The sequence below is a fragment of the Phyllostomus discolor genome, chromosome 2 (genome assembly GCF_004126475.2).
Source record: "Phyllostomus discolor isolate MPI-MPIP mPhyDis1 chromosome 2, mPhyDis1.pri.v3, whole genome shotgun sequence".
Classification (NCBI taxonomy): Eukaryota; Metazoa; Chordata; class Mammalia; order Chiroptera; family Phyllostomidae; genus Phyllostomus; species Phyllostomus discolor.
Genome location: NC_040904.2, coordinates 142,677,333 through 142,701,226, shown reverse-complemented (window position 1 = coordinate 142,701,226; position 23,894 = coordinate 142,677,333). Strand labels below are relative to the sequence as shown.

General features: G+C 38.9%; 1 protein-coding gene across 3 annotated transcripts in view; it reads left to right on the top strand.

Moving 5' to 3' along the window:
• Positions 1 to 16,300, top strand: part of NAV3 (neuron navigator 3) — a 556,838-nt gene extending 540,538 nt beyond the window's left edge. For all 3 annotated transcript variants that reach the window (XM_036018646.1, XM_028532259.2, XM_036018644.1), the window contains 5 exons: positions 712 to 783; positions 1,337 to 1,533; positions 2,388 to 2,506; positions 8,919 to 9,122; positions 13,723 to 16,300. In XM_036018646.1, coding sequence (XP_035874539.1) covers positions 712 to 783; positions 1,337 to 1,533; positions 2,388 to 2,506; positions 8,919 to 9,122; positions 13,723 to 13,842 — 712 coding nt within the window. In that variant the 3' untranslated portion in view covers positions 13,843 to 16,300. The remainder of the gene's footprint in view (positions 1 to 711; positions 784 to 1,336; positions 1,534 to 2,387; positions 2,507 to 8,918; positions 9,123 to 13,722) is intronic.
• Positions 16,301 to 23,894: the final 7,594 nt, after the last annotated feature.

Genomic DNA, 23,894 nt, shown 5'->3' with positions numbered 1-23,894 from the left:
TCTTAGTCCACATCAAAGTTTAAATTTAACCTTCCTGTAGACAGAAATATAACATATTCAGATATACCTCTCTCCATTAGTGAGTCTAATTTTTAACTATTTAAAATTTTAAAAAGCTTAAAATAGGGTATAAAAATCTGAAAACCCACTTAAGACTCATAGTAGCATGGCATCTAAAAAAGACATTTAAGTGCAGTAATATAAACGTTAGTTTTCATGGTACAAGTATTCCAATTAATCACTGCTAGAGACTTTTAAATTTTTAATACAGATTAGCATAAAATAAACATTGAAACAAGAATACAGATTCTTTCATGCTATTAAGAATCTTTAAAATAACTATGAAATAATAAAAGATGAGAAATTAATCAATTTGATTATAAGCATGAGAATCATAAGATGTTACAGTGGAATGAGACCACTGTGGTTATGCTGTCTAATCTTTTTATTTCACAGATGAGTAAACACAGGCTCAGAGGGGGAAAATGATTCCCCTAGACTTCCAGAGCTGAAATTAGAGTGCCAAAGCCTAGTTTCTAGTTCAGTGGTGTTTGTCATTTTGCAACCTAACATTACAAATTACCCTTTTAAAGCCTAATTATAAAATGGAATATCATATTTATCTAAATTGTTTTCTAAGAGAATTTAATACATTAATCTATTTTACGTTCAGTGCATCTGCATATTTCTACTCTTTTTTTTTCCCCCCAGTCCATATATTATTGGAACAATGAATCAGGGAGTTTCTTCATCACCAAATCTAGAGCTGCATCACAATTTCAGGTAGAGATAAATTGAATGTTTTGTTTTTTGGAGGTTTTTAGTGCATTGTCTTTTTCCGTTTGCTTTTAATTGTTGTTCATGTGTTTGTATATTGGCAAATCCCTCCTGTGGTGACCTGTGGTGGGAAAATAATTCTCACTTCTTAGGACACTTCCTCAAGCAGCCATTCTGTGATCCTCAATCTGTGTCCAGAAATGTTTCTTTAAAAAAAGAAATGTTTTTCCTGCTCACTATGCCACCAGCTAAACTAGAGCACTTTTCTTCTAAGTGTGAGGCCTGCGAAGAGAGTTCCTATTTCAGGATTTGTGATTCTCCCACAGAAGAGTGCTGGGTGTGTACACACCCACTCACTTCTGACGCACATGAACTTCTCTTTAGCTCCAAAAGAAAAGTTAGTTACATAATAGCTCTAATGCTAATAGACCTCTTCACCCTTTTGATCATTAAATTGTGGCAACCGATTGAATAGGAACTTTATATTGGAAAGAGAATTATTATGGACTTAAAATTTAATTGTGTAAAGATTTCTGATATATTGTTTTTCTTTTTGTAGGTGGGTACTGTGTGCAAACCACACAGAACCAGTGAAAAGCTTTTTAGGCAGGTATCTTCGAAGGAAGCTGATAGAGGTAGAAATCGAAAGGAACATACGCAATAATGATCTAGTCAAAATTATAGATTGGATTCCTAAGGCATGGCATCATCTCAACAGTTTTTTGGAAACACACAGTTCTTCTGATGTGACCATCGGTGAGTTCCAAAATTGCAATATGCCATTTTCCAGGAACAAGGAGTACATGGTAAAGATGGCCAGATTGGATGGTAGAAAATAACAAGTAAAGCTTATGTTTTTCAAGCTTCCAAAGATTTGTTTTCTTTTCCTTTTTTCCTCCTTCTGAAAGCTGGCCTCCTTCTAAGCTTTGGCTCTCCAATTTGCCTGACAATTACAGCTTATTAAGATCTTACTGAGCTCAAATAAGTTTAATATACACAGATATCTAAAAATCAGCTAACCATTTAAAATAAATTGTATCTGTTTAGAGTAACTTTTTATGCTGAAAACAAGTTTTAGCTAATGGTTCATATCAAATATAGTTGTGAGGAAAAATTTTAGAGATAATTTAGGTGTTCTATAGATAATTAATGCATTTTATATTTTTCATGAAGGCGGACTTAAATTATTTCTCTCTAGCATAAAAGAGGGTTTTTTAATACTTCTCAAGTGGCATATGTAAAAGTTCCTTTCCCATTGCATGAACCATAGAGACACTCACTAATGACATGGTGTGGATTAGAAAAGACATGTTTTATATTTGGCAGTTCACTTCAGCATACCTTTCAAATGGGGCAAGTTGACTAGATTATGACCTTTATGGTTTCTCCTAACTCTAATATGTAATTTTTTTTAATTAAGATTTTAGTGTCAAAAGAAAGGAGAGGCCAAAGGACATTGGGTCCTTAGTAAAACATACTTTAATAATAATCAAGCTGGCCAAGATTAAAGTTTCTAAGAATTCTGTAAGAAATATATTCCTTCCCCACCGTATCATGTCTAAATATGTGTTTAGATTCTCCAAAATGTTTTGTTATTTTTTTCTTCTCAGGTCCCCGACTTTTCCTGTCTTGCCCCATGGATGTGGAAGGTTCTAGAGTGTGGTTCATGGATCTCTGGAACTATTCTTTGGTCCCTTATATTTTGGAAGCAGTGAGAGAAGGTCTTCAGGTATAGAACTCAATTGTATTTACTGTTTTAAAAACATCATTAATTTAAAAGCAAAAGCATTAATTTATCTGGATATTTATGCAGAAAACTAAAGGTATGACCTATGTAAATATAATGGTAAACTTTTAAAGAACAACTAGTATGCAATACCATTTCCTGTTCTCAGAATAAATAATTAGGAAGAAGAGAAAGCATGCTTATTTTAACACACATTTAAGGCCACTTTTATTGCAATGGGTGTTTGCAGACTGTTTAAGCAGCTCATTAAAAGCAGAGCACTACCTCTTATAAGACAGGAGCGTTTACACAAGCTTTGATCATTTATACTCTTATCGTGTAGTTGGCAACCAGCAGTTTTTGCTCGTAGGCTCCCTGTTTTCAGTATGCTGTGCTGTCTGAAGCCCTTTAACATCACTTGCAAGCTTCTTTACTATTTTTGAGAGTCCTCTCAGTTCTGAGGCAGTTCTATGACATGTTGGTTTGCAGCATCTCTGCTATTCCTCTCCCAAGGCCCTGTAATTAGCCCTTCTATTTACTCTTAACTAAAAAGTCAAAACATATTACTAATAAGACAACCTTGTTTCTTCAACGAAATGTATTACCCCTTTTCCATTAGTCACCCTACGTCCTTAAATTAGAGTTGAAATTTCATGAAATTGTAGAATTATAAAGCTCCAGGTTGAAAAGTTAAAATTTGTGTCACCTAATTACCTGACTTATTATAGAAGAATCCAATCTTCAATAACTCAGCCATTGTTTAGGCAGTTTTTGCGTAGGCATAATTATTTCTGGTAATTACAACTGCTACCAGGATTGTGACATGGCTTTTCATGTTTTGTCATCTCCAATACTGTGTTGCCTTTATTTTACTATCTAAAGAATTGGTTATCTCTTTTTTTCCCCTTTTCCTGCCTTTTTATCAACACATTCCCCACACCGAACAAACACATCATGGCAGTATTTACGCCTGTCACAATGGTTCTGACGGACGTGACAAATGCTATGAGGATGCTCTGACCACTCGATCCTAGAACATGTTACCAATTGGTTCTACTCCAGATGTAAATAACCTAATTTCATATTTTTAAGTTCATCTAACCCAGAAAGTGGTTCCAATGAAATAAAAGACTATACCAAAAGTTTTCATTGTTCAGGTACAACATATCACCTTTCAGATTTCCCTGAAAGTGTTATGCTGCCTAAGATGTGAGTTAGATCTCTCACTTTCAGTCATTTATACAAAAAAAGCCTCTTTATGAAAATTTACTTCCGTTATTCTAGAAGTCATCATTTTAAAACTTAATATTTCAATGAAGTATTTGTTTCTTAGATACTTTTTCAAACATGAAGCATTCCATATACAAAGACTTGGATAATAGCTTATTAATATCCAAGTCTTTGTATATGAAATACTTATTTCATGTGTTTGCTTATACATAGAAAGAGAATGAAGCTCTTCAGAAATTCAAAGACCTTAAAACAACTAGATTCTTAATCTCATTTTTAAAGTGCAGGCATTTTTTAAAAAGTTATTTAAATCAATATTACTTATAAAACACTATCCTGAGAATTATAATTCCTTCGCTTCCATTTGGACAAAAATATAATCACAAAAGTAGTACCAGTTTCCCAGCTAAAACTGGAAAATATTTCAAAATTACTTTTCTTTTTTAAGTTATATTTTGTTGATTATGCTATCACAGTTGTCCCAGTTTTTCCCCCTTTGCCCCACTCTACCCAGACACGCTGACTCCCTCAGGCAATGCCCACAGCACTGTGCATGCCCCTGGGTCATGTGTGTAGGTTCTTCGGCTTCTCCATTTCCTACACTGCACTTACATCCCCATGGCTATTCTGTAACTATTTGTACTTCTTACTTCCCTCAGCTCTTCACCCATTCCCCTACACCCTGCCATCTGGCAGCCATCAAAATGGTCTCCATATGCATGATACTGTCTCTGTTCTTGTTTACTTAGTTTGGTTTTTAGATTCAGTTGTTGACAGGTATATATTTATTGTCATTTTATTGCTCATAGTTTTGATATTCTTCTTCTTAAAGAAGAACCTTTAACATGTCATGTACTACTGGTTTGGTGGCGATGACTCCTTTAGCTTCTTCTTGTCTGAGAAGCTCTTTATCTGCCTTTCAATTCTAAATGATAGCTTTGCTGGGTAGAGCAGTCTTGGCTGTAGGTGTCTGCTTTTCATGACTGAATATTTCTTGCCAGTCCTTTCTAACCTACGTTTCTTTTGAAAAATCAGCTGATTGTCTTATGGGAACTCCTTTGTAGATAATTATCTGCTTTTCTCTTGCTGCTTCTAAAATTCTTTCTTTATCTTTAACCTTTGGCATTTTAATTGTGATGTGTCTTGGAGTGGGCTCTTGGAATCAATCTTGTTTGGGACTCTCAGTGCTTCCTAGACTTGCATGTCTATTTCCTTCGCCAAATTAAGGAATTTTTCTTTCATGAATTTTTCAAATAGATTTCTAATTTATTGCTCTTTCTTCTCTCCTTCCAGCACCCCTATGATGTGAATGTTGGAATGTTTGACGTTGCCCCAGAGACTGCTTACACTATCCCCATTTTTTTTTTGGAGTAAGGGATTCTTGTTTCTTCTTCTTGTTCTGATTGGTTGTTTTTCACTTTCTTCTGTTACAAACCATTGTTCTGATTCTTGGCTTCATCCACTCTTTTGTTGTTTCCCTGTGAGCTGTTCTTTATTTCAATTAGTGTGTCCTTCATTTCTGACTAGATCTTGTTTATGCTCATGAGGTACTCACTGAGTTCCTTGAGTATCCTTATACCAGTGTTTTGAATTCTGCATTGGATAGACTGCTTATCTCCATTTTGTTTAGTTCTTTTTCTGGAATTTTGATCTGTTCTCTGGTTTGGGCTATATTTCTTTGTTCATTCACTTTAGCAGCCTCCCTGTGTTTATTTCTATGTATCAGAAGAACTGCTATGACTCCCTGTCTTGGTGGCATGGCCTAATGTAGAGGGTGTCCTTTAAGGTCCAGTGGCATAGCCTCCCCTACTACTTGAACTAGGTACTCTAGGTGTGCCCTTCATGTGGGCTGAGGACACCTTCCTCTTATAGTTGAGCCTTGGTTGCTGTTAGCAGATGAATGGGAGGAATTTACCCAGGCCAGTCAGTTGCAAAGTTTGGCTGTGCCCACTGACCACCAACCTCCACCCGCTGTGAAGGATCAGCAGTGCACAGGCAGGGTGGTGGTGTTCTGATGTGGTCTGTAGCTATCCAACTGGGTGCACAGGTCCTGGGTTTTCCCAGGTGGTGCAGGCCAAGGTCAGCCCCTACCTGTGTTTTGCCTGGGCCCACCCTTCCTGAGGTATAAAGCATTCTGAGATGGCTGCTATTTGTGATGGTCTTGGAGATTCTCAGGTGAAGCCAAGCTGTGAATCTAGGCTGGCTGCTGCTAGACCCAGGCCTAGGGCCACTGAGCATACTGGGCCTGGGATCTCACTGAGGCCAGCCATAGCTTATTTGAAAGGATTTAGGGAGTGTGAAGCTTGAGCCAAGACCAGCCATTCATATGGAAAAGCTGCTGTTAACAGCTGTAAGTTGGGTAGGATGGAGCTTTGTGGGATCTCCAGGGTGATGCAAACAGTGTTAGCCAAGTTGATGGAGTCTTAGATATGGTACCCACCTGCCAGCTCTGTGGTTCTACGGGAAGAGAAATAGACGATGGCCTCTCCTCACCTTTCTGTCTGGGGGAAAGCTGTCCTTCAGCTCTTGCCTTGAACCAACCCCTTCAGTTCCTCCCTCTATGTCCCTGGAGCCTTTCAAGCTGCTACTTTGGTGCTGGAGCTCAGAGGGAGTGAGTCTGAATAAGTCTGTGTGTGAGTTCTTTGAGAGGAACTGCTTGGTATTCCAGCAGTTTCTTCGACTGACTCAATTCATGCTCATCTTTGTAGACAGAAGTTATGGGAATGTATCTTCCTGGCACTGGAACCCTGGGTTGAGGAGCCCATTGTGTGTCTGGGACTCCTTGCTCCCAAGATATCCCTCCTGGATTTTTATCCACCACGTGTATATGTGTGACCAGCTCATTCTGTGTCTGTGCCCTTCCTTTCAGTTTGTATGCATGTGGTTTCTTTAATTCCATAGTTGTCAGACTTCCATTCAACTTGATTTCTGCTTTCTCTGAGCAATGATTGTTCTGTAATTTAGTTGTAGTTTTGATGTGGTTTGCAAGGAGGCAAGCTGTCTTTACCTATGCCACCATCTTGACCAGAAGTCCCAAAATTTGTTTTTTTAAAAGGGATAAAATGTTCAAGTTTCTTGCTGGGTGTTTCATAGTAGGTTAGTGTGAATGCTGAACCAACTGTGATGTAAGGAGTTTGGGAGGAATAATGAGCACATGGGAAAAGTAATAAAAGAAAATGCTTTGGTGAATAAACAGTTCTCATTGCTGCTAAAGCTGGGCTAATCCAGAAGTCCATTAGTAGATGACATTTTTGAGATGGTCCATATATGCCTTCTGGAAGAGCGAGAAGAAAAGGAACCACATATGTCATGAACCATTTCCTTGATCTACTACTGGCAGCAAAGAACCTTGAATTGGAGCAAGAGGTGGACAAACAAAGCCTAATTGCAAAGATGAAAATCTGAGTTGAGAGGAATAGAAAAATACCATTTTAAATGGAAGCTAATGCTTTGGTGAGGAACCATGTGGGAAATACTCTCTGCTAGATGTTCTGGTTAGAAAAAATTCTGGTGATGCACAGATTCTGATTTTTGTTCTGGCAATTCTGTTTTTCTTGAAATAGCAACAGGGAGTTCATCTCATTATGAGTATTTAAATTTCTTTTTTTAAATTGTATTTTAAATCTGTTGAATTCTGAAATATAGAATTGGGAGGTGACTATTTAATTGGTCACCCCTCCTATTTTGCTGTCCTTGATGATTCTTTAAAAGGCTGGCACCAGTTGGTTCTAGACTTTCCTATTCTTTCCATAACATTTACTTTCCAAGAATCACATGTTTTCTTCAATTAGTTTAAGTTGTATAGCAAGCTATGTTTTACATCTCTAGAAAGTATGTTTTTTTTCTCTTTTTTAAATTTTTATTTAATTGTTGTTCAAGTACAGTTTTCTATCTTTTACTCCCATCTCAGCCAACACCCTCCCCCTCCCCACCTCCCTCCCATTTCCACCCCCCCCCCCAGTTTTTGTCCATGTGATACTTGCTCCTGTTCTAGAAAGTAAGTTTTTAACTAAGAGAAAATTTCTGCTCTGAAACAAAAGAACTATTTTAAAAATCTAATGATTACTACCCTCATCATCATCTCCTAAGGAAATACTCAGATATCAGGACCTGGAGATTTTTTGTACAGCAAGTCTTCAGATCACATACATCTTGTCCAGGGAAAACCCAAAAGACACTTCCAAGGCTTTATTGTCAAGTATTTTGCTTTTGTCTCATTGAACAGCAGCAAGCCACATAGAACACCTGGCAGTGTGCCATCTGGGACCAAACATGTACCTGTAACCAGGGTTGCCCTCCGTAAAGCACATCACAGGGAGATGGGAAGCAAATTAGATAACTGGTATACCCATGTTACTGCCCTCTTAATTTTAACTTTTCTTTCTCTCCCCGTGTTGCCTTATGCTTTTTTTTACAAAGTCCCTTCAACCTCTGTCTCTTCAGTGTGCCCTTCCCAATATGATTTTAACATCTCTTAACATTCATCTTCTCGCTGCTACTCCCCTGACAGTATTTTAACTAGGCTCTGTCACCCTTTTATTATTGACCATATGAGTCCTTACAAAGTTGATGCTTTTATTTTCCATTTTTTCTCTTCTTTTACTACTGGCCTTATAAATAAACATCGAAAAAAAGTTTTTACAGGAAACAATGAGATTATTAGGTGAAGTTAATCTGAGGAAGATGGTTATCAGAGAAAGTATTCTTATTCTCAAAGGAACTGTGAGTGGAGTGAAAAAAGACAGAGAAAAAATCTCTTTTATTAATCATCTTTCCAATTTGCATTTTAGTAGAGAACTCTATTTGGTATCTAGCATAGCTTTTTCAATTTTCCATAATTGGAATATTTTTTTCTCAACTTTGAGTTTTCTTTTGGTTTGTAAAATTACTAAGAAATATAAATGTGAGCAGTCATTTCAACATGTTATTGAAAACTCCCTCATACTTTCCCCCAAATGCTGATTATCTTTCCCTAGTGTTCAGATTTATTTTGTCTAGCCTTCAAGTTTAAAGTGAGCTTTGTAGACAGCTATATATTGAAACTATGGACAATTGTATAAGCACAGTAATTCCCTTGAAAGTCCCATAAAAACTCAGAGTGCAAAGGAATCTCTCAATTATTAGCCATCTTTTTTACTAAATAGAAATGCATTTTATGTGTGCTAAATATGGGATCCCCTTTTAGATGTATGGGAAACGAGCACCTTGGGAAGATCCCTCAAAGTGGGTGCTGGAAACCTACCCCTGGAGCTCGGCCTCTCTGCCTCAGGGGGGCCCAGCATTGCTTCAGCTGCGACCAGAAGATGTTGGGTATGAGGGTTGCATCTCCACTAAGGAAGCCACAACCTCAAAGCACATTCCACAGACTGACACGGAGGGGGACCCCCTGGTAAGAGGCTGATGTGCAATTCTTTCTATGGAATCTTGATTACAGTATGTGGTCATTAGTATTTAGTCATTCATATCAAAGACATTAGTTATACTAAGTAATATTTGGGATTGTTTTGAAATTGATACTCATTTTCAACTCTTACTCTTGGCCTGCTTTCATTGGGTGAATATCTTAAGATGAAAAACCAAACTCATATGCTTAAAAACAATCAAGAAACACTGAAACCAGGCTGTACTTTATGACTATCATTTTTCTCTTATTAAGCATAAACATGTATGAAAGGATAATTAAAATTTTTAAATGCGTGACTAAATTCACTATTTAAGAGAAAACTGAATGTTTTTACTAAATGAAGAAATAAAAAGAGTATAATCTAATATATATGTGAAGAACTAAAGAGTATTTTACATATATCATCCAGTCTGACCAAATATAGAATTAGTCTTTTCTTGCCTACGGTAAAGAAGAACAAACTGACTTGGAAATCAAAGGGAAGTGATTCTCTCTGCCTTATTCAATTTGCAATTGCATATGGCCTAATAAAACTTGACAAAACCTCAAAGTATGAATACTCAGAAGGTATTAAGTACATGGCATTATTAGGAAAAAGACTTTAATTTTATGTACTTATTTTTCTAGATCACTTTCTATAGATCGATATCAAATATAATGTGTTTGTTGATTTACCATCTGTGACTAAAGAGATTATTGAACTTACACAACCAATACAGAAAGAAAACATAATGAAATAAATGCCATTACATTGCTTAAAACAAATAAAAAGGAAATTACTAAAATCATAATCTAAAACTATAGTCAAAAACATAAAATGACTTCATATGCATGGAATACCCTCACCCCAGGAACCCCAGCTCTATGTCATCATCACTTCAGTTGATCATCATTAATGTTTGGGGGTTACATGTGAATAATCTGGTCAATTTTCAATATCCTTTCCCTAATAAAATGCACACACAGAGAAAATTTTGCACATGATCTCAAAGAATTCCATTATGTCACAGAAATATATACTATATCTCCCTGGAGTCTAGGGCTGTCCTGTTTAGGACCTTTTATCTTCTAGACTGTAAACTGTGTAAGGGCCTGGACTTGCATTTTTATAATGGGCACCTGACCCGTTAGCACATTCATAGAAATTAACAGTAGTGGTGGAATTGGTTTGAAACTAGCGTAATGGTGAACATGCACTATATAATTGCTGATCAGATGGTTAAGGTTTCATAGAGTAAATATAAGCCTTGGGGTACAATTATGGGTTATTTCACATAATTTTTTTAAAAATAAATTCCAGTTCTACCTTTGTGGTTTTGATATAAAGGTAGCTGGTGATAACCTCTTAAGCTCAGTCAGCCACAAAGCCAAAATATCTCCATCAACAAAGGTTATCTCTCTCCCTCTCCCTCACTCCTTGTCTGTCTCTGTTTCACACAAGGAGAAATGTTTTTCACAGTTATTATCAGAGTTACTGTGTAGAGTTGGTACCCTTAGGGATGCCCTCAGCTTTCCTATTTCCACAGTCTTGATTGGCCAAACCCACTGAACACTCTTTTCCCTGGCTCTGAATGCACTCGTCTTCCAGTCTGCAAAAGACATCCCGAGTCTCCCATTCTGAGTGAAGATTGGGGTAAAAAAGTCCCTGATTCCTAATCTGCTACACATCTGAGAAACAAGGGGTTGTGCTGTATGACATACTAAAGGGCAAAAGACTTATTGTCTAAAAATACTTCTTTGACCAGGCACATTCTGGTAGGAAAGTAAACATGCTGAATCTATTTTTATTTCTCTATTTCTACAATTACAAACATAAGGTAAAAATATAGTTGTAGATAATCTAAATCAAATATTAGGGGAAGCCCCCTACTTAGTGTCAGAACTATGATTTTAATCTGAACAAAGATGCAGATTTTCAGCATATCTCCCTGTATTTTAAAAATATAATGTGTATTCATCATCAACAAACTTAATCGTGCATACTACAATTGCTAGCATGGGATAAGTATGTACTCAGGGCTAAGACTTGCTGATCAGGAGATGAATAAGATACCATTTTTGATTGCAGGAAGCTCACAGTCCAGTAGTAGAGAGAGACATCTCCCTATCTAAATTGCAGTAAAATTATGATGGAGGTACCTGCTAAGTAGTTGTAAGTCCATTGAGGAAGTTGTAAGCTTCACAGAGGGGATGCTTGAGCTTGATCTGGAAGGATGACTAGAAGTTCATCATGTGGTTGGACAGAGGACATTCAAAATTAAGGATGCAACAGGTAAACATTGTCAAATGTATAAGAAAAACAATGAGTTTAGGGAATTATATACATATCAGTGAGATTAGAACAAAGTGGGAAGGAGGAACTGAAGCTACCGAAATCTGCAATTGCTAGATCACGCCAAGCCAGGTTTAGCTTTGTAGGAAGTTAAAACTTGGTCATAGAGAGAACAGGGAGACACCAAATATTTCTGAGCAGGGAACTTACCTAGATTTGAAGTTTATAGGATCACTTTGTTGACAGAGTAGAGGAAATGCTAAAGGAAAGAGGGTGGGTGCTAGGAGACTAGCAGATTTGTAAATATTATGGATGATAAGGGCCTGAGCAAGATATTACAAATGATAAACATTGTAAGTATAACTCTGGGTATGGGGAAGAAGAAGGGAGAAGGGAAATGCTTTTGCAGAGAATAATTATTTATCCCAGTCAGTATTGAATCATATGTAACCTTCCTTTCCTCTTACAATGTCCTTCGACTTGAATGCACAAAGCAACACTATGAGAAGGCAAAGTAAATCTCTTATATACATTTGTGACAAATCTGAAACTTGGAATTTATTCTAATGGAACATATTTACAATATGGCACCTTTTAAAAAATTAAGACTTTAAGAGCACTGTTATCACAACATAAAAATTTTACAATATTCAGCATTCAAGTAATTTCAAATGTTTGTGACTAGGGTAGAATCATAATCCTTTAAACAGACTTCATTAGCCATTTCTGCTCTTGGTAAATCAGGAGGGTGCTTGAAACAGAGATCTGTTTTACAGATCATCTTCACCCAGATGCTTGACCATATAGCGAGCCCACTATTAATGAGGGAGGAACTGACAAAGCGAAGGAGGGAGGGAACACGATTGTGCATGAAGGTCCAGGTGTGTGTGCGTGAGAGAAGGAGAAGGAGAGAAAGGGAGAGAGAAAAACTTTTCTAATGGAGACATTTTGGCTTTGTGGCTTACTGAGTGTAGGAGGTTATCACCAACTACTTTTATTTAATATTCTTATGTAGCTGATTTAAAAAATTCAGAGAGTTAGACCAAAAATTGTATTGAAAACTATTTTCCTGAAGAATATTAAAATATGCTATAATTGTAGCCCCTTTGCCAGAAAGGCATCGTTGCTAAAATTGATGATAACCATTTTATCACTTATGTCACAAGCATTTTTCAAACACATTCCACACTGAACACACAAGCACGCACAGCCTGATGTATGACCAAAGAATTCCTTTTTAGATGTCTCCTTTCCAGGGGATCAGGTTACATATTTCTTGATGTAAAAAAGAAGAACTTTTATTATTTTATAAATTAATAAAATTAGTAAGCATTAAATAATATAAAGATGATTAGTTTATAGAAACCCTTGATAAGAAAGCAAGTCCACCGTCTCATGAAGAAATGTGCCAATTGTTCTGTGCTTTGTTGAACCACTTGTCTACAATTTGCTTTTAAACCAATCTTTCTTTTTACTTCCCTCTCCTACAGAGGATCTGCAGATCTATTGAAATCCAGGCAAGGCGGCTGCCTTTTATTTGTAATACATGGAAATGTTAGCTGTCTTTCTCCCTGGGTACTTTCACGCCTATGTCCTTTTACTGGAACAAATATTGCCATTGTTCTATAAGGCTGGGAAACTTGAGACAGCTGCTATTGTTCCAGAAGGTGGTTTTTGTTGTCGGTGATATATCAATCATATTTTAGCCAGAAACTCAACAACAGAAACTTGACAGTGATTGTTTCCTCCTCCCTCTTCCAACACTCATGGTTTGCTTCCTTCAGTCACCTCCCCTCCAGGGCAGGTCCTAAGCAGCAGATGGTGTGCTTGTGTGCAGCAGCTGGCTCCATGCCACTGCATCCTCCCTTCTCTCCGGGGACTGTGCACACGAGCCTGTGTGCGCGTCTGTGTATGAGCACTCACGACTTTCACTTGCCATTCAGTGCTTTCTGCTCCTCCGGCCAAAAAGCTGGGAAGCTTGGCACACTCTCCAGCAATGAGCCCAGATGTCCAGCTGTGATACAGTTTCCTTCCCAGTCTCCCTGCTGGAGCAGTATTCATTCACAACCCCAAATAAAAGAGTGATCTAGAGGCTTTATTTTGTCCTTATGGTTTGGTGTTGTAGTCATATTTGGGAAAAATAATGTAGGAGCCAGGGGCAACTTACAAAAATCTAAGATTGTTTTTGCATTTCACTCGTATGGGATGAGACAGTTCCTCATCCCATCGTGTGGCTCGGGGCCTCGCATTCGGTGGGGCTGGCATCCTGGGTGCATCACCGCCTGCATCCGATGTCTCTTTTTCTTTCTTCAGATGAATATGCTAATGAAACTCCAAGAAGCAGCCAATTACTCGGGTACACAAAGCTGCGACAGTGATAGCACCAGCCACCATGAAGACAATTTGGATTCATCTCTCGAATCTACCCTCTAATGGGGGAAAAGAGTTAGGGGGAAAGACTATGCCTTTTAAAAATGTTTAAAACATAAGATATTTTCACTAAACCACTGCCAGTATGAAAGCACCTATCAAGGGTCCTGACCCAGAGTCTTGGTCTCCAAGGAGGCAGCAGAACTAAGTCTGAACCGCCAAGATGTTAAATGGAAATGGAAGCTTAACTTTATTTTACTTCTAGGCATTTTTATATCTGTGGAGTGATACAAAGCTCCGTTACACAACTGGAGAGGACCCTGGTGATAGGCAGCTGAATAGATTGCACACAGGATAGCCAAACTGGACTTTATGATTTTCCTCTTTAAAAGTTTACAATACAGACCTTTTTTTGTCCCTTCATTTTGTTTCCTCCGACAAGCTGTTCTCCCTGAGCAGGGTCCATTCTTCTGATCCGTTCAACCTCCTTTGTGCCACATGGTGCTGGTCACAGGGCTCCAGTAGTGTTGTGTCGTGCGCTCACCCCATTCCAAAATGAAGCGGAGAGGCCAGCCCTCCGTAAGCACAAATGGAATTGTGCAACCGCCAGAAAACACTACTGGGGCGAGCTGGAGAAGTGCCAACTTAGTTCTCAACTGCCATGTCCCCATGACGTGCTCCACCAACTGTCTAGTATCTGAGTCACCGGTTTTATAAGGTTCTTTTTACCACCGTGGTCTTTGTAAGCCACCTGCCCACTCCCTTAACAAAAGTTTTATACCAGTTATTAGTCAACACTGAAAAAAGGCTTTTTTAGGGCTTTAATTGTTTGAGCCTTTTCAGTGAAAGAAGGAGCATTTCCTATGGTGCTGTCTCACTGCCTTAAAACAGATTTCTACAACAGTTTAACAGTCAGTTTAAGTCCTAAACCATCAGTAATTTCCACTGTCCTTTCATTTACAACCAAGCAACACCAGTTAACACAGTAGCCTCATCTCTATAGATCTTCTTTTGAAGAAATGGATAGGAGAAAGATCAGTGTTTTTGCCTTGTGAGTAGTTTGCTTTGCCTATCCTCCAAAATACCCTTGTAACACAGAAACCCTCTTTGACTGTCACTTCACAGCTAAGACATGTGGCTGAATTCCATCCAGGTCCAGGTGAGAGAGTTTCAGAAGGCGGGAGAGTTTGAATTCTCATCCAGCAGAGCTGGACGCACTAGATGCAGCGTGAGCACAACCATTTGGCTTTCCTCCCCAATTCTTTTTTTTAATTAGTTTTGAGCATGTTGTTTTGATTGCTATTGTTGTACGTGAGAAATTCAGCATTATAGAACACTGCAGCAGTGACGTCACTGTGGAAGAGGAGGCGTTTATACTGTAAAAGAAGGTTAGATTTGCACAGTCTACTGGGTAGGTATTGTAAATAATAATTTTAAAAACTTGCACAAATCAAAACAAACACAAAAAAATTGTATGTTATCCTGTTGGTGTTAAGAGGTGTTTCACTTGCTGAGATTTCCTGTACGTTGCAAACAAACACAGAATGCAACCCCTCGAAGCTGTTATTACCTGGTGTGTTTGTCCCGTATTCGCAGTTGTTATGACCATGCAGGAGCTGTCAGTGCTAGCGTGAGCATGCTTCCGAACCGGACATGAGCCAGTACATTTTTGGAAAAGTGAAAATGTCCCGAAGTGCATCTGTCATGGCAGGCTTTAAAGAGAGTGCGTGAAAACCGATCGGGGTCATCGGAGAAGTTGCCAGCACACATAGAGGAAAGGTTTGCAGCTGATGGAACCCAAGGGCTAGGCCATGGTGTGGACTTGTCCTGTGCATGTGAAGCGTGTTACCTTCAGGATGTGTACTTGGTGCTACTCTCTGCGACCACCATGGGTCCGTGGCTCTGGAACAAAAACAACACAAGACACCCGTGCAGTTTCAGAGTGTCACTGAGTCTCTAGGTTCCATGCGGTGCTATTGCCCTAAGGGAAATCTGAACGGAATTTATGCACATAGAATTGTCACCCTGACTTTGAAGCCTCAAACGTGGATCGAACTGTCGTGAAACATCAATACATGTAGCTGGATGAGTGACTAGTTGCCCTTGTACAATATGTGATCTGAGAACACCACTCATCTTTCCCTGCCATTTTGAGAAACAGCCCCAACACGATCATAAGCCAATTCCTGCAGCACATCCCAGTAGGTCCACCTAGTTTACAACTTAAACTAGTTTGTGAAACATTTGTCTGTACACATTTTATATTTTGTACATTTTTGATGTAACATATCATGTAAATAGGCAGAAACAGTGAAATAAACCATCTGAAAAGTTTTGTAGTCTTTGTAAAGCCCCGACAATAAGTACTTGGTGTCAATGGACTTAACTGGATGATGTATTTTCTATTGGTTTATTGTTCCTTTAGCTTGTAAACCAGCTTGCATATATTTTTTTGCCAATGTGCACCCTGTATCTGTCTAAATTATTACTTTGCCATTAAAGTGGAATTATTTATTGACAACAAGGTGTGGCGTTCGTCTGTGGAGAAAACCTGAGTAGCAATGCATGAAACATCAGGCTCCCAAATGTCCGCGCTGCTGATGTGCTAGCGAGAGGGGTGTCTGCGGGTTTCTGCTGTGCGTGCCTCACAGAAAGGGCCTCATAGCTCTCACAAGGATTCAATTTGTAAACACAGTGGACCTTTAAATGTCTGGGGGCTTAGGGGCACTGACCCCATGCACTCAAAATTCCGCATTAACTTTTCACTCACCAACATCTTATGTTATCTTTTGTATCTGCTGGGGATTGGTCCCAGGGCCCTTATGCCAGAATCTTATATAACATGGCACAGAACAGTACATACAGTTGGCCCTCCACACCCTCAGATTCTCACCCGTGTATCAGAACTACTGCTCCTTGAATCCATGCATGGGAAACGCAGGGATAAAGGCAGGGGGGAGGGGGTGGAGGTTGTATATTTATTGAGAAAATCCACACATAAGTGGACCTGTGCTGTTCAAACCCATGTTCAAGGGTCAACTGTATATTCAAGATAATATTGGAGTCTTATTAAAAGTATATCTTTCATCCAATTCCCTCCTCTATAAAATGGGATAATATAGTATCTCCTTATAAGATTGTTTTTAAGATGGAATGTTTTAAAGTATGTAAGCACTCAGGAAAGTGTTACATCTTAAGTGATATGTAAGTGTTAGCTATGATTATTTTCAACAAAAATTTATTATGCAACTAATAGGTGCCAGGCCACTTGCTTAGGCACCAGAAGCAGTGAGACACAGGCCAGGGTCTTAAGGAGTGTACTTTCAGTGCAATTGTATGTCTGCACTTCTTTGCTTCTTGGGAACCTAAGTTCTCTACTACAGGGGTGACCAGGGCAAAGTCCACTGAATAGTAGCTACAGGAGAGGTTTTAGACACTGGCTGAATCAACAATAGCAGAAAATTGTGTTTGAATTTGGAGAAATTCAAATACCTTTATTTCCATATTTTAGACTTTTATATTTAAAAAAAATTTATAAGAAATAAGCCAGCTTACATAATGTTCGGTTCTATGCTTTGATCAGTTAAGATGTTTAAAAAGAAGATTTAATTGTGGTTTGCTTTTTGTGGGTGGGGTGCAGCAACAAATAGGTAAAAACTGCAGTATTGATTCAGTTTTTAGTTTAGGTTCAGTGAAGATGATAAGTAATCACTAGAAGATCTGTTCTTCACATGAAGTGGAGTTCATCAGTAAGTAAGAAAGTATATTAATAGAAATTAAATGTGTGTAGCACATTCTGATTCAGAAACTTTTTAGAGAAAAATAAACTTCTCAAGTTGTTTGTTTTTCATAAAATTGTAAAAAAAAAGTATACCTTTCCTTTTTCATTGTAGTTTGTAATACCTCACCGTAATTTTCTGCATTGGTATGGTAGAGTTGATGTTGATGAACAACCAACTGAATAAATAATTGTTTACAGTGACTCCATGTTAAAATAAAATATTTTCACTATATTGGGTTATATTAACTATAGTGTTAAAATTAAATGATCTGATTCTTTTCACTTTTTTAATGTGGCTACCAGAATACTTACAATTAAACATATTGCTCATGTCTGTGACTGCCTTCCTATTTCTATTGCTGGTGAACAGCGCTGCTGTGGAAAGACTGGTCTTTATAAAGTGTAAGTGCAGTCACCTCCCTCGTCTTTTTCTTTTTTTAACAGTAAGATTCAAACACTGAAGGACAAAAGTTCCTTGCTCAATCTGGGGCTTGCTTATATCCCTTGGCATCCTTTTTCACCATGTCCACTGCCCTTGTGTAATTCTCCTCTCTAGGAGGGAATGCTATTTTAGAGCCTAGAATTAATTGTTGGAACAATAACAACAACTTCCCAGACAATTCAGCTACAAGCCTGTGTCAAAGTTTCATTACAGTCTTGCTGTGTGGGAAAATCCCTGTTAGGTCAATGTAAAGCTTTCTCACCTAGAAAAGACATTTATAGAAAACATAGATTACACCAAAAAATGTTTTGTTTTGTTTTTTGGAAATCCCCAGCCTCTGGCATGAGTAATTGGTTTTCCAAGTCAAAAATCCCATAAGTAATTAACCAGTTATTGAAACTTGCTAAACATTTTATCAGAGTTCTAATTTATTTTTTAAAGGAGAGTACTAATTATATCCAGAAATAATGTTTGTACCAGACCAGGTTTGGAACAATATTTCTTTTACAGTAATTTGCTTCTTTTTACCCCAAGGCCCTTACACCTTACACATTCTCAAATGGCATTACCTTAGACAAGCCTTTATGATCCCTCAGAAGAGGTAAAAAATCTGAGTTATTTACTTTTCTAGAGGAGATAAATATATCTAGATATATTTATATCTAGATCTCTCTCTCTCTCCATATATATATATGTATATATATATACACACACACACACTCACACACCACCCACATATAAAATATGTCCCCCTTATTGTGTTGCAGTTTTGCAGTTTCAGGGCCCAAAATATAATGCAAAAATAAATAAGTATTGCATAAAAATAGTTCTGAACATGGAGACAGCAACTGATCCTTAGGCTATGTTAGAACATTAAACTTGAGGAGAGGAGTAATCACTCTCTGGAAGCCCAATGAGTGATTAGAATGCGGTTCAGTGACCGGGAAAAGAGGTGGACGGAGGGCCAATGTCGTCCAGTACAAAGTCCTGCCTCACAATGCAGACTTTTTACCCTTTAGATGTCATACTTTCTACCAACTTTTCTTTTTCTTTCTGCTTTTCAAGTCCTCTAAAGATACCTTAGGTAATATATAGTGTAATTTAAATGTGTGGGGGTTTAGGGAAACAGATAAAATACAACCCGCAGTTAGAACTGTAATGTTACAGCCTAGAAGAGAGGTGGGTGTGGGGTGAAAAGACTAGAACAGGAATGAATCCCTAGCATAGAAATAAGCAGTGAAGATGTCAATTCCACTTTGGTATATTTCCCCACAAGAAAGATCGTGATCAATTAGAAAAGACTGAGAATAGAACTGGAAAGATGTTGGTGCCATTTAATGCGACATTTCCAAAGGGGGAATGTGAGAAACCACTGAATTCAGTCAGGAAATCTTCCCTAATTACAGTTTGTGGTTTCTCCAGGAAGAATCAACCAATTCATCACCCGAACAATGGCAACAGACAACAAAGTGCACCCAGTGTAATCAAAGTGCTTCTAAACGTCATTTGTGATACAGCGTGTACCTACCAGTTCCCAGAGAGCCATACTTCCAGGGAAGAGTGCAGTCTAGAAGTCCAGTCAAAGCCCACCCAGGCATGACTGAATGTGTATGCATCTCTTCAGCAGTTGTCTCCAGTCCAGTCTGGTCTTAACTTGGTGTGCCGAACAGTGGGTGTTGAGTATGAGCTCGTTTTAGAGGATGGTATTCAAAATGTAGATGCTGGGTCAAATTCCCTATAGACCCTTTGGTTGTGGTAGAATGTTTATTTGCCTAACAGCAGCATCTCTGAAAGTGGGCTGCCTAGTTCCGAGAAAATGACTTTTCTGATACATCCTGTAGTCCAGCCCTTCCCTGGGTTACTGGACTGAACAGCAGAGAGTAGGCCGGCTCTTCAGCTGGCTGCTGGTGGGGCTACACACTCAGACAGCATTGCTCAGCATCTCGTATTAGTTGAGCTTCTGAGATGAAAGCCAGCACAGTGAGCAGGCAGTTGGGCTGATGGTGGTTGAGATAAATCCCTGCAGTAGGCCACTACATAGAAGCTGGAGGAGATTCTTCTCTAACATCAGTAGTTTCTCAGGGCACGGGAATGCACCTGGCCTGTCTCATTGTGCAGCTTCTTATTCTGCGGGCGGTCACAGCACTTCCAGTTGAAATAGAATGAGAGCTATGTGTGCAATTTTTCATTTTCCAGTAGCCATATTAATAAAAAGATGAAATTAATTGTAATAATGTACTTTATTATGCCACTATATCAAAACTATTATAATTCCAATATGTAATCAAGCTAAAATACTTTTTAATAAGATATTTTGTATTCTTTTTTTGAAGACTTCAAAATCACGCGTGTATTTTACACTTATAGAACATCTCAATTCAGGCACTAAATTGTCACCAGTACAACTTCATTTATCAGAATTCAAAAATTTATAGTTAAAAAATAGATTCATGAAGTTGTTCTAAACATGGTTAATACACAGTGAATACTAGTTTTAAATTTAAATTTAAATTATAGATAATTATCTTGAAAATTGCACATTGGTTTCCCGAGCTGCTATCCCCATCAAGTGCCGCACAGCTGCAAGGGGACAGTGGCTGCTGCTGGGTCAGCACAGCTCCGGTGACAACCAGCCTTCTCAGGCCACACGCAGTGCACCCTCCCAGGCGCCAACACCAGCCTGGGACTTTGATTTGGAACTTTCCCGACTCATGTGACCCCAAGACCCTCACAGGTCATGCTGGGTCACAGCAGGTCATTGTAACCACTGCAGTGAACCTGCTACCTTCTCTGTTCTCACGCTTTGATAAAGGTCACCCTGATCTATCTTGTTAAATATGTTTCCATAACGTGAACCACTGAGTGAAACCATGGACTCTTCAATAAATGTGTCCATTCTTTGTCTGGAGAAACTCATTTTGTACAGATATATCCCTATCTATATGTCTTAGTATATGTCGATGTATATCTATAGGTAGATAGACAGATAATCTTACTCTGGAATCTCAGGGAAAAAGTTGCCTACTCATCCTACATTTGAATAAAAATTGACCTCTATATGCCTGACCTGTGGGGCCCAGTTGGGTGTCATTCTGCAAAGAAAGGTCTCCGGTTCCATTCAGGGCAGGCAGTGCCTGGGTTGCGGGTTTGGCCCCAGTCGGGGTGCATAAGAGATGCAGACAAGGGGCAACTGATCAAGGTTGATGTTTCTCTCTCACATTGATGTTTATCTCCTTCTCGTCCTCCCTTTCCCTCTCTCTAAAAATAAATAAATAGAATCTTTAAAAAACTGACCTCCACTCAAATTGTCCTTTTGCCTAACCGGAAATGATTCTCTTCTCTAGATCAAAAATAAGAAGAAGAATAAAAACAAGATAAAAGGCATAACATCCAAAGACATTTCAAATAGCAGAATGACTTCCAGAATAAGATCAAAACTTCACTACAGAACTATGAACAATATTAACATGCACACACGTAAAGACAAAGTGTTTTAATAGATTGGAGGCAGCAGAATGAAAAAGAAATATCTACAAATACATTAAAAATGGTCATGCAGACTGAATATGAGAGGAAAAAACAGATAAAGAAGTGTGTTTCCTGATCTGATTAAATGTTGTCTCTCAGGGCTATCCATCTCTTTTGCCCAACCTCAACTGTTTACCAAACAACAATCTAATTGTTAATCCAGTTGCCGAAAATCTGCACACTGCAGTAGGCCATTAGACAGGGGCAGACACCCTCAGGTGCCTAGCAACAGGCAAAACTGAGAAAACAATTATCTTTTCCCCAGGGTGACCTTTCCTCCCTTAGCATAGTGCTGGTCATGCAGTTTAAACACCCTGGCCTTCCATATTGCTGGTCATGTGGTTCAGACTCTCCCTTGGCCTTCCCTCTGCTGTATGTGGCTAGTCATACAGGTTAGACACCCTTGAAGTGAGAACCAACAAGGGGGCCGGACAATAGCCTTTAAGCATTAAGCCGCCAGGACAATGAGGTTCTGACCCACACCAACTGTACTCTGGCCTCCACTGTGTTTCTGCTCCAGGCCCAGAATAGCAGCAAAACCAGCAGCAATGTCATCGTGGACATCAGGACCAGCTGCACTGACTAATGAGCCCCCTGCCCTAATGGTCTCCAATCAGAGGAGAGCATGACCATGAAAGGATACACCTGGAAGACCAATGAATGTTTTATTGGGCCTTCCCATTGAGACCGCCCCTAAAATCCCCACCTCTAAGAGCCTCTTAGCTTGGAGAACCCAGCAAGCTCTGCCTTTCCCCACCCTGTTCTCCCGGCTGGGTTTCCTTGCCTCTCTCTTTCTCCTAAGCTCCAAGGGCCTGTCTCTTGCTTCTGTAACTTGTTTGCTGAGTCCATTTCTTCCATAACTCACTTCTTCTACCTCTGTGACTTTCTAAAGAAATTTTCTTTTATAGTTTGAGTGTTGGCTCTGAATTCTTTCCTAGCCAGCACTCAGGAGACAAGGTTGCTGAATCAGGGTCTGGTCTCACCACACCGGTCAGTCTCGCCACCACCAGCAAAACCTGTGAAGGTATTTCTCAAATGTTTTTGTCTTCCCTTCTTTTTTTACATATTAAAGTTAAGTTGATGATTTTCAATATCTGAAATGCCCTATTTCCTTGCCTACCTATGTGTTTTCAAGATCTGCTACCAGAAACTTGGTTCGCCTACAGAAGCCACTGACCTAACTTTAGAGATTAGGCTGTAAATAGTCCCCGGTGCGTGTCACACAGTGATTAGCCCTTTTTCCCTAGAGCACTGGTCCCCAGCCTTTTTGGCACCAGGTTTCATGGAAGACAATTTTTTCATGGAAGGCGGGGCAGAGGACTTGTTTTTCAAGCACAAAAATTAAAGTTCACCGTGGCCTGAGAAGCCCAGCTGGTACCGGTCCGCGCCTGGAGGTTGGGGACCCCTGCCCTATGGCATGGCTTTTAACTGTTTGCTACTTTCAGCACCAGCAAAGAGTTTTATTAACCAGCTCGAAAAAAAGGTGTGCCATACTGGGGCCATGCTCAAATTTGAAACTAATACCTAAAATACACATTAGGGTTTGAGCAAAATGAATTAATTATCCTATCAAATAAAATATAGTTGGTGCAGATGTTATCTTAATTGGCAACCTGAAAATAACATTTCTGTATGCCATTAGCATAGGACAATGGTTAGGGAAAGTTTTTGGGTGGCCATCTGGTCTGATAACTACATGAGAGCGATTCCTGTGTTAGTCCTGCGGGACACCATGGATTTGCAGTCTGCTCTGGAAATTTCCTTCTCACAGGATGAATTGCAGAAGATATACAAGACCTCCAGAGAACTAGAAAATAGATCATGTGCAAACAGATGAAAACATTTCTCCAGCCAAGCAAATATTGAAACTGCTAGACTCTGACTTACAGTTCCTGTGTGATCATTAATTTCCAAGAAAGGTCAAGTTGCAGATGTCAACATCGATGAGGCAAAAATGGAACTATGTTTTGTTCAAAACATAGGTTTGAACAAACTATAGAAAATGCTAAAAGCAATTTGCATCATTACCTTTTATTGGGGAATTATCCCAAGTGTTAATTTGAAGAAGAAACCATTTTGTGGCTAAATAATTCTAGAAAGGAGGGGTGTAGTGAGGGAAATAAGCCAGAGCCCAAATATATTTTATTTGTAAAAGTCTCATTTAAAAAATTACTAGCCAGTCTTCCTCTGGAAGGGGTCCAGGACCCTACCCTATTCTTCGAAGTCCTACCCTTTACTCAAACTTGCCTAATACAGGAGCAACTTACGTGAACAGTAAGACGTGTAGCTGGTCACATCTATATGCCTAAGGGGGCAGGGTGTTCTCTTAAGTCTTCTTGCGTTCAGATCCAGTTTATCAATCCT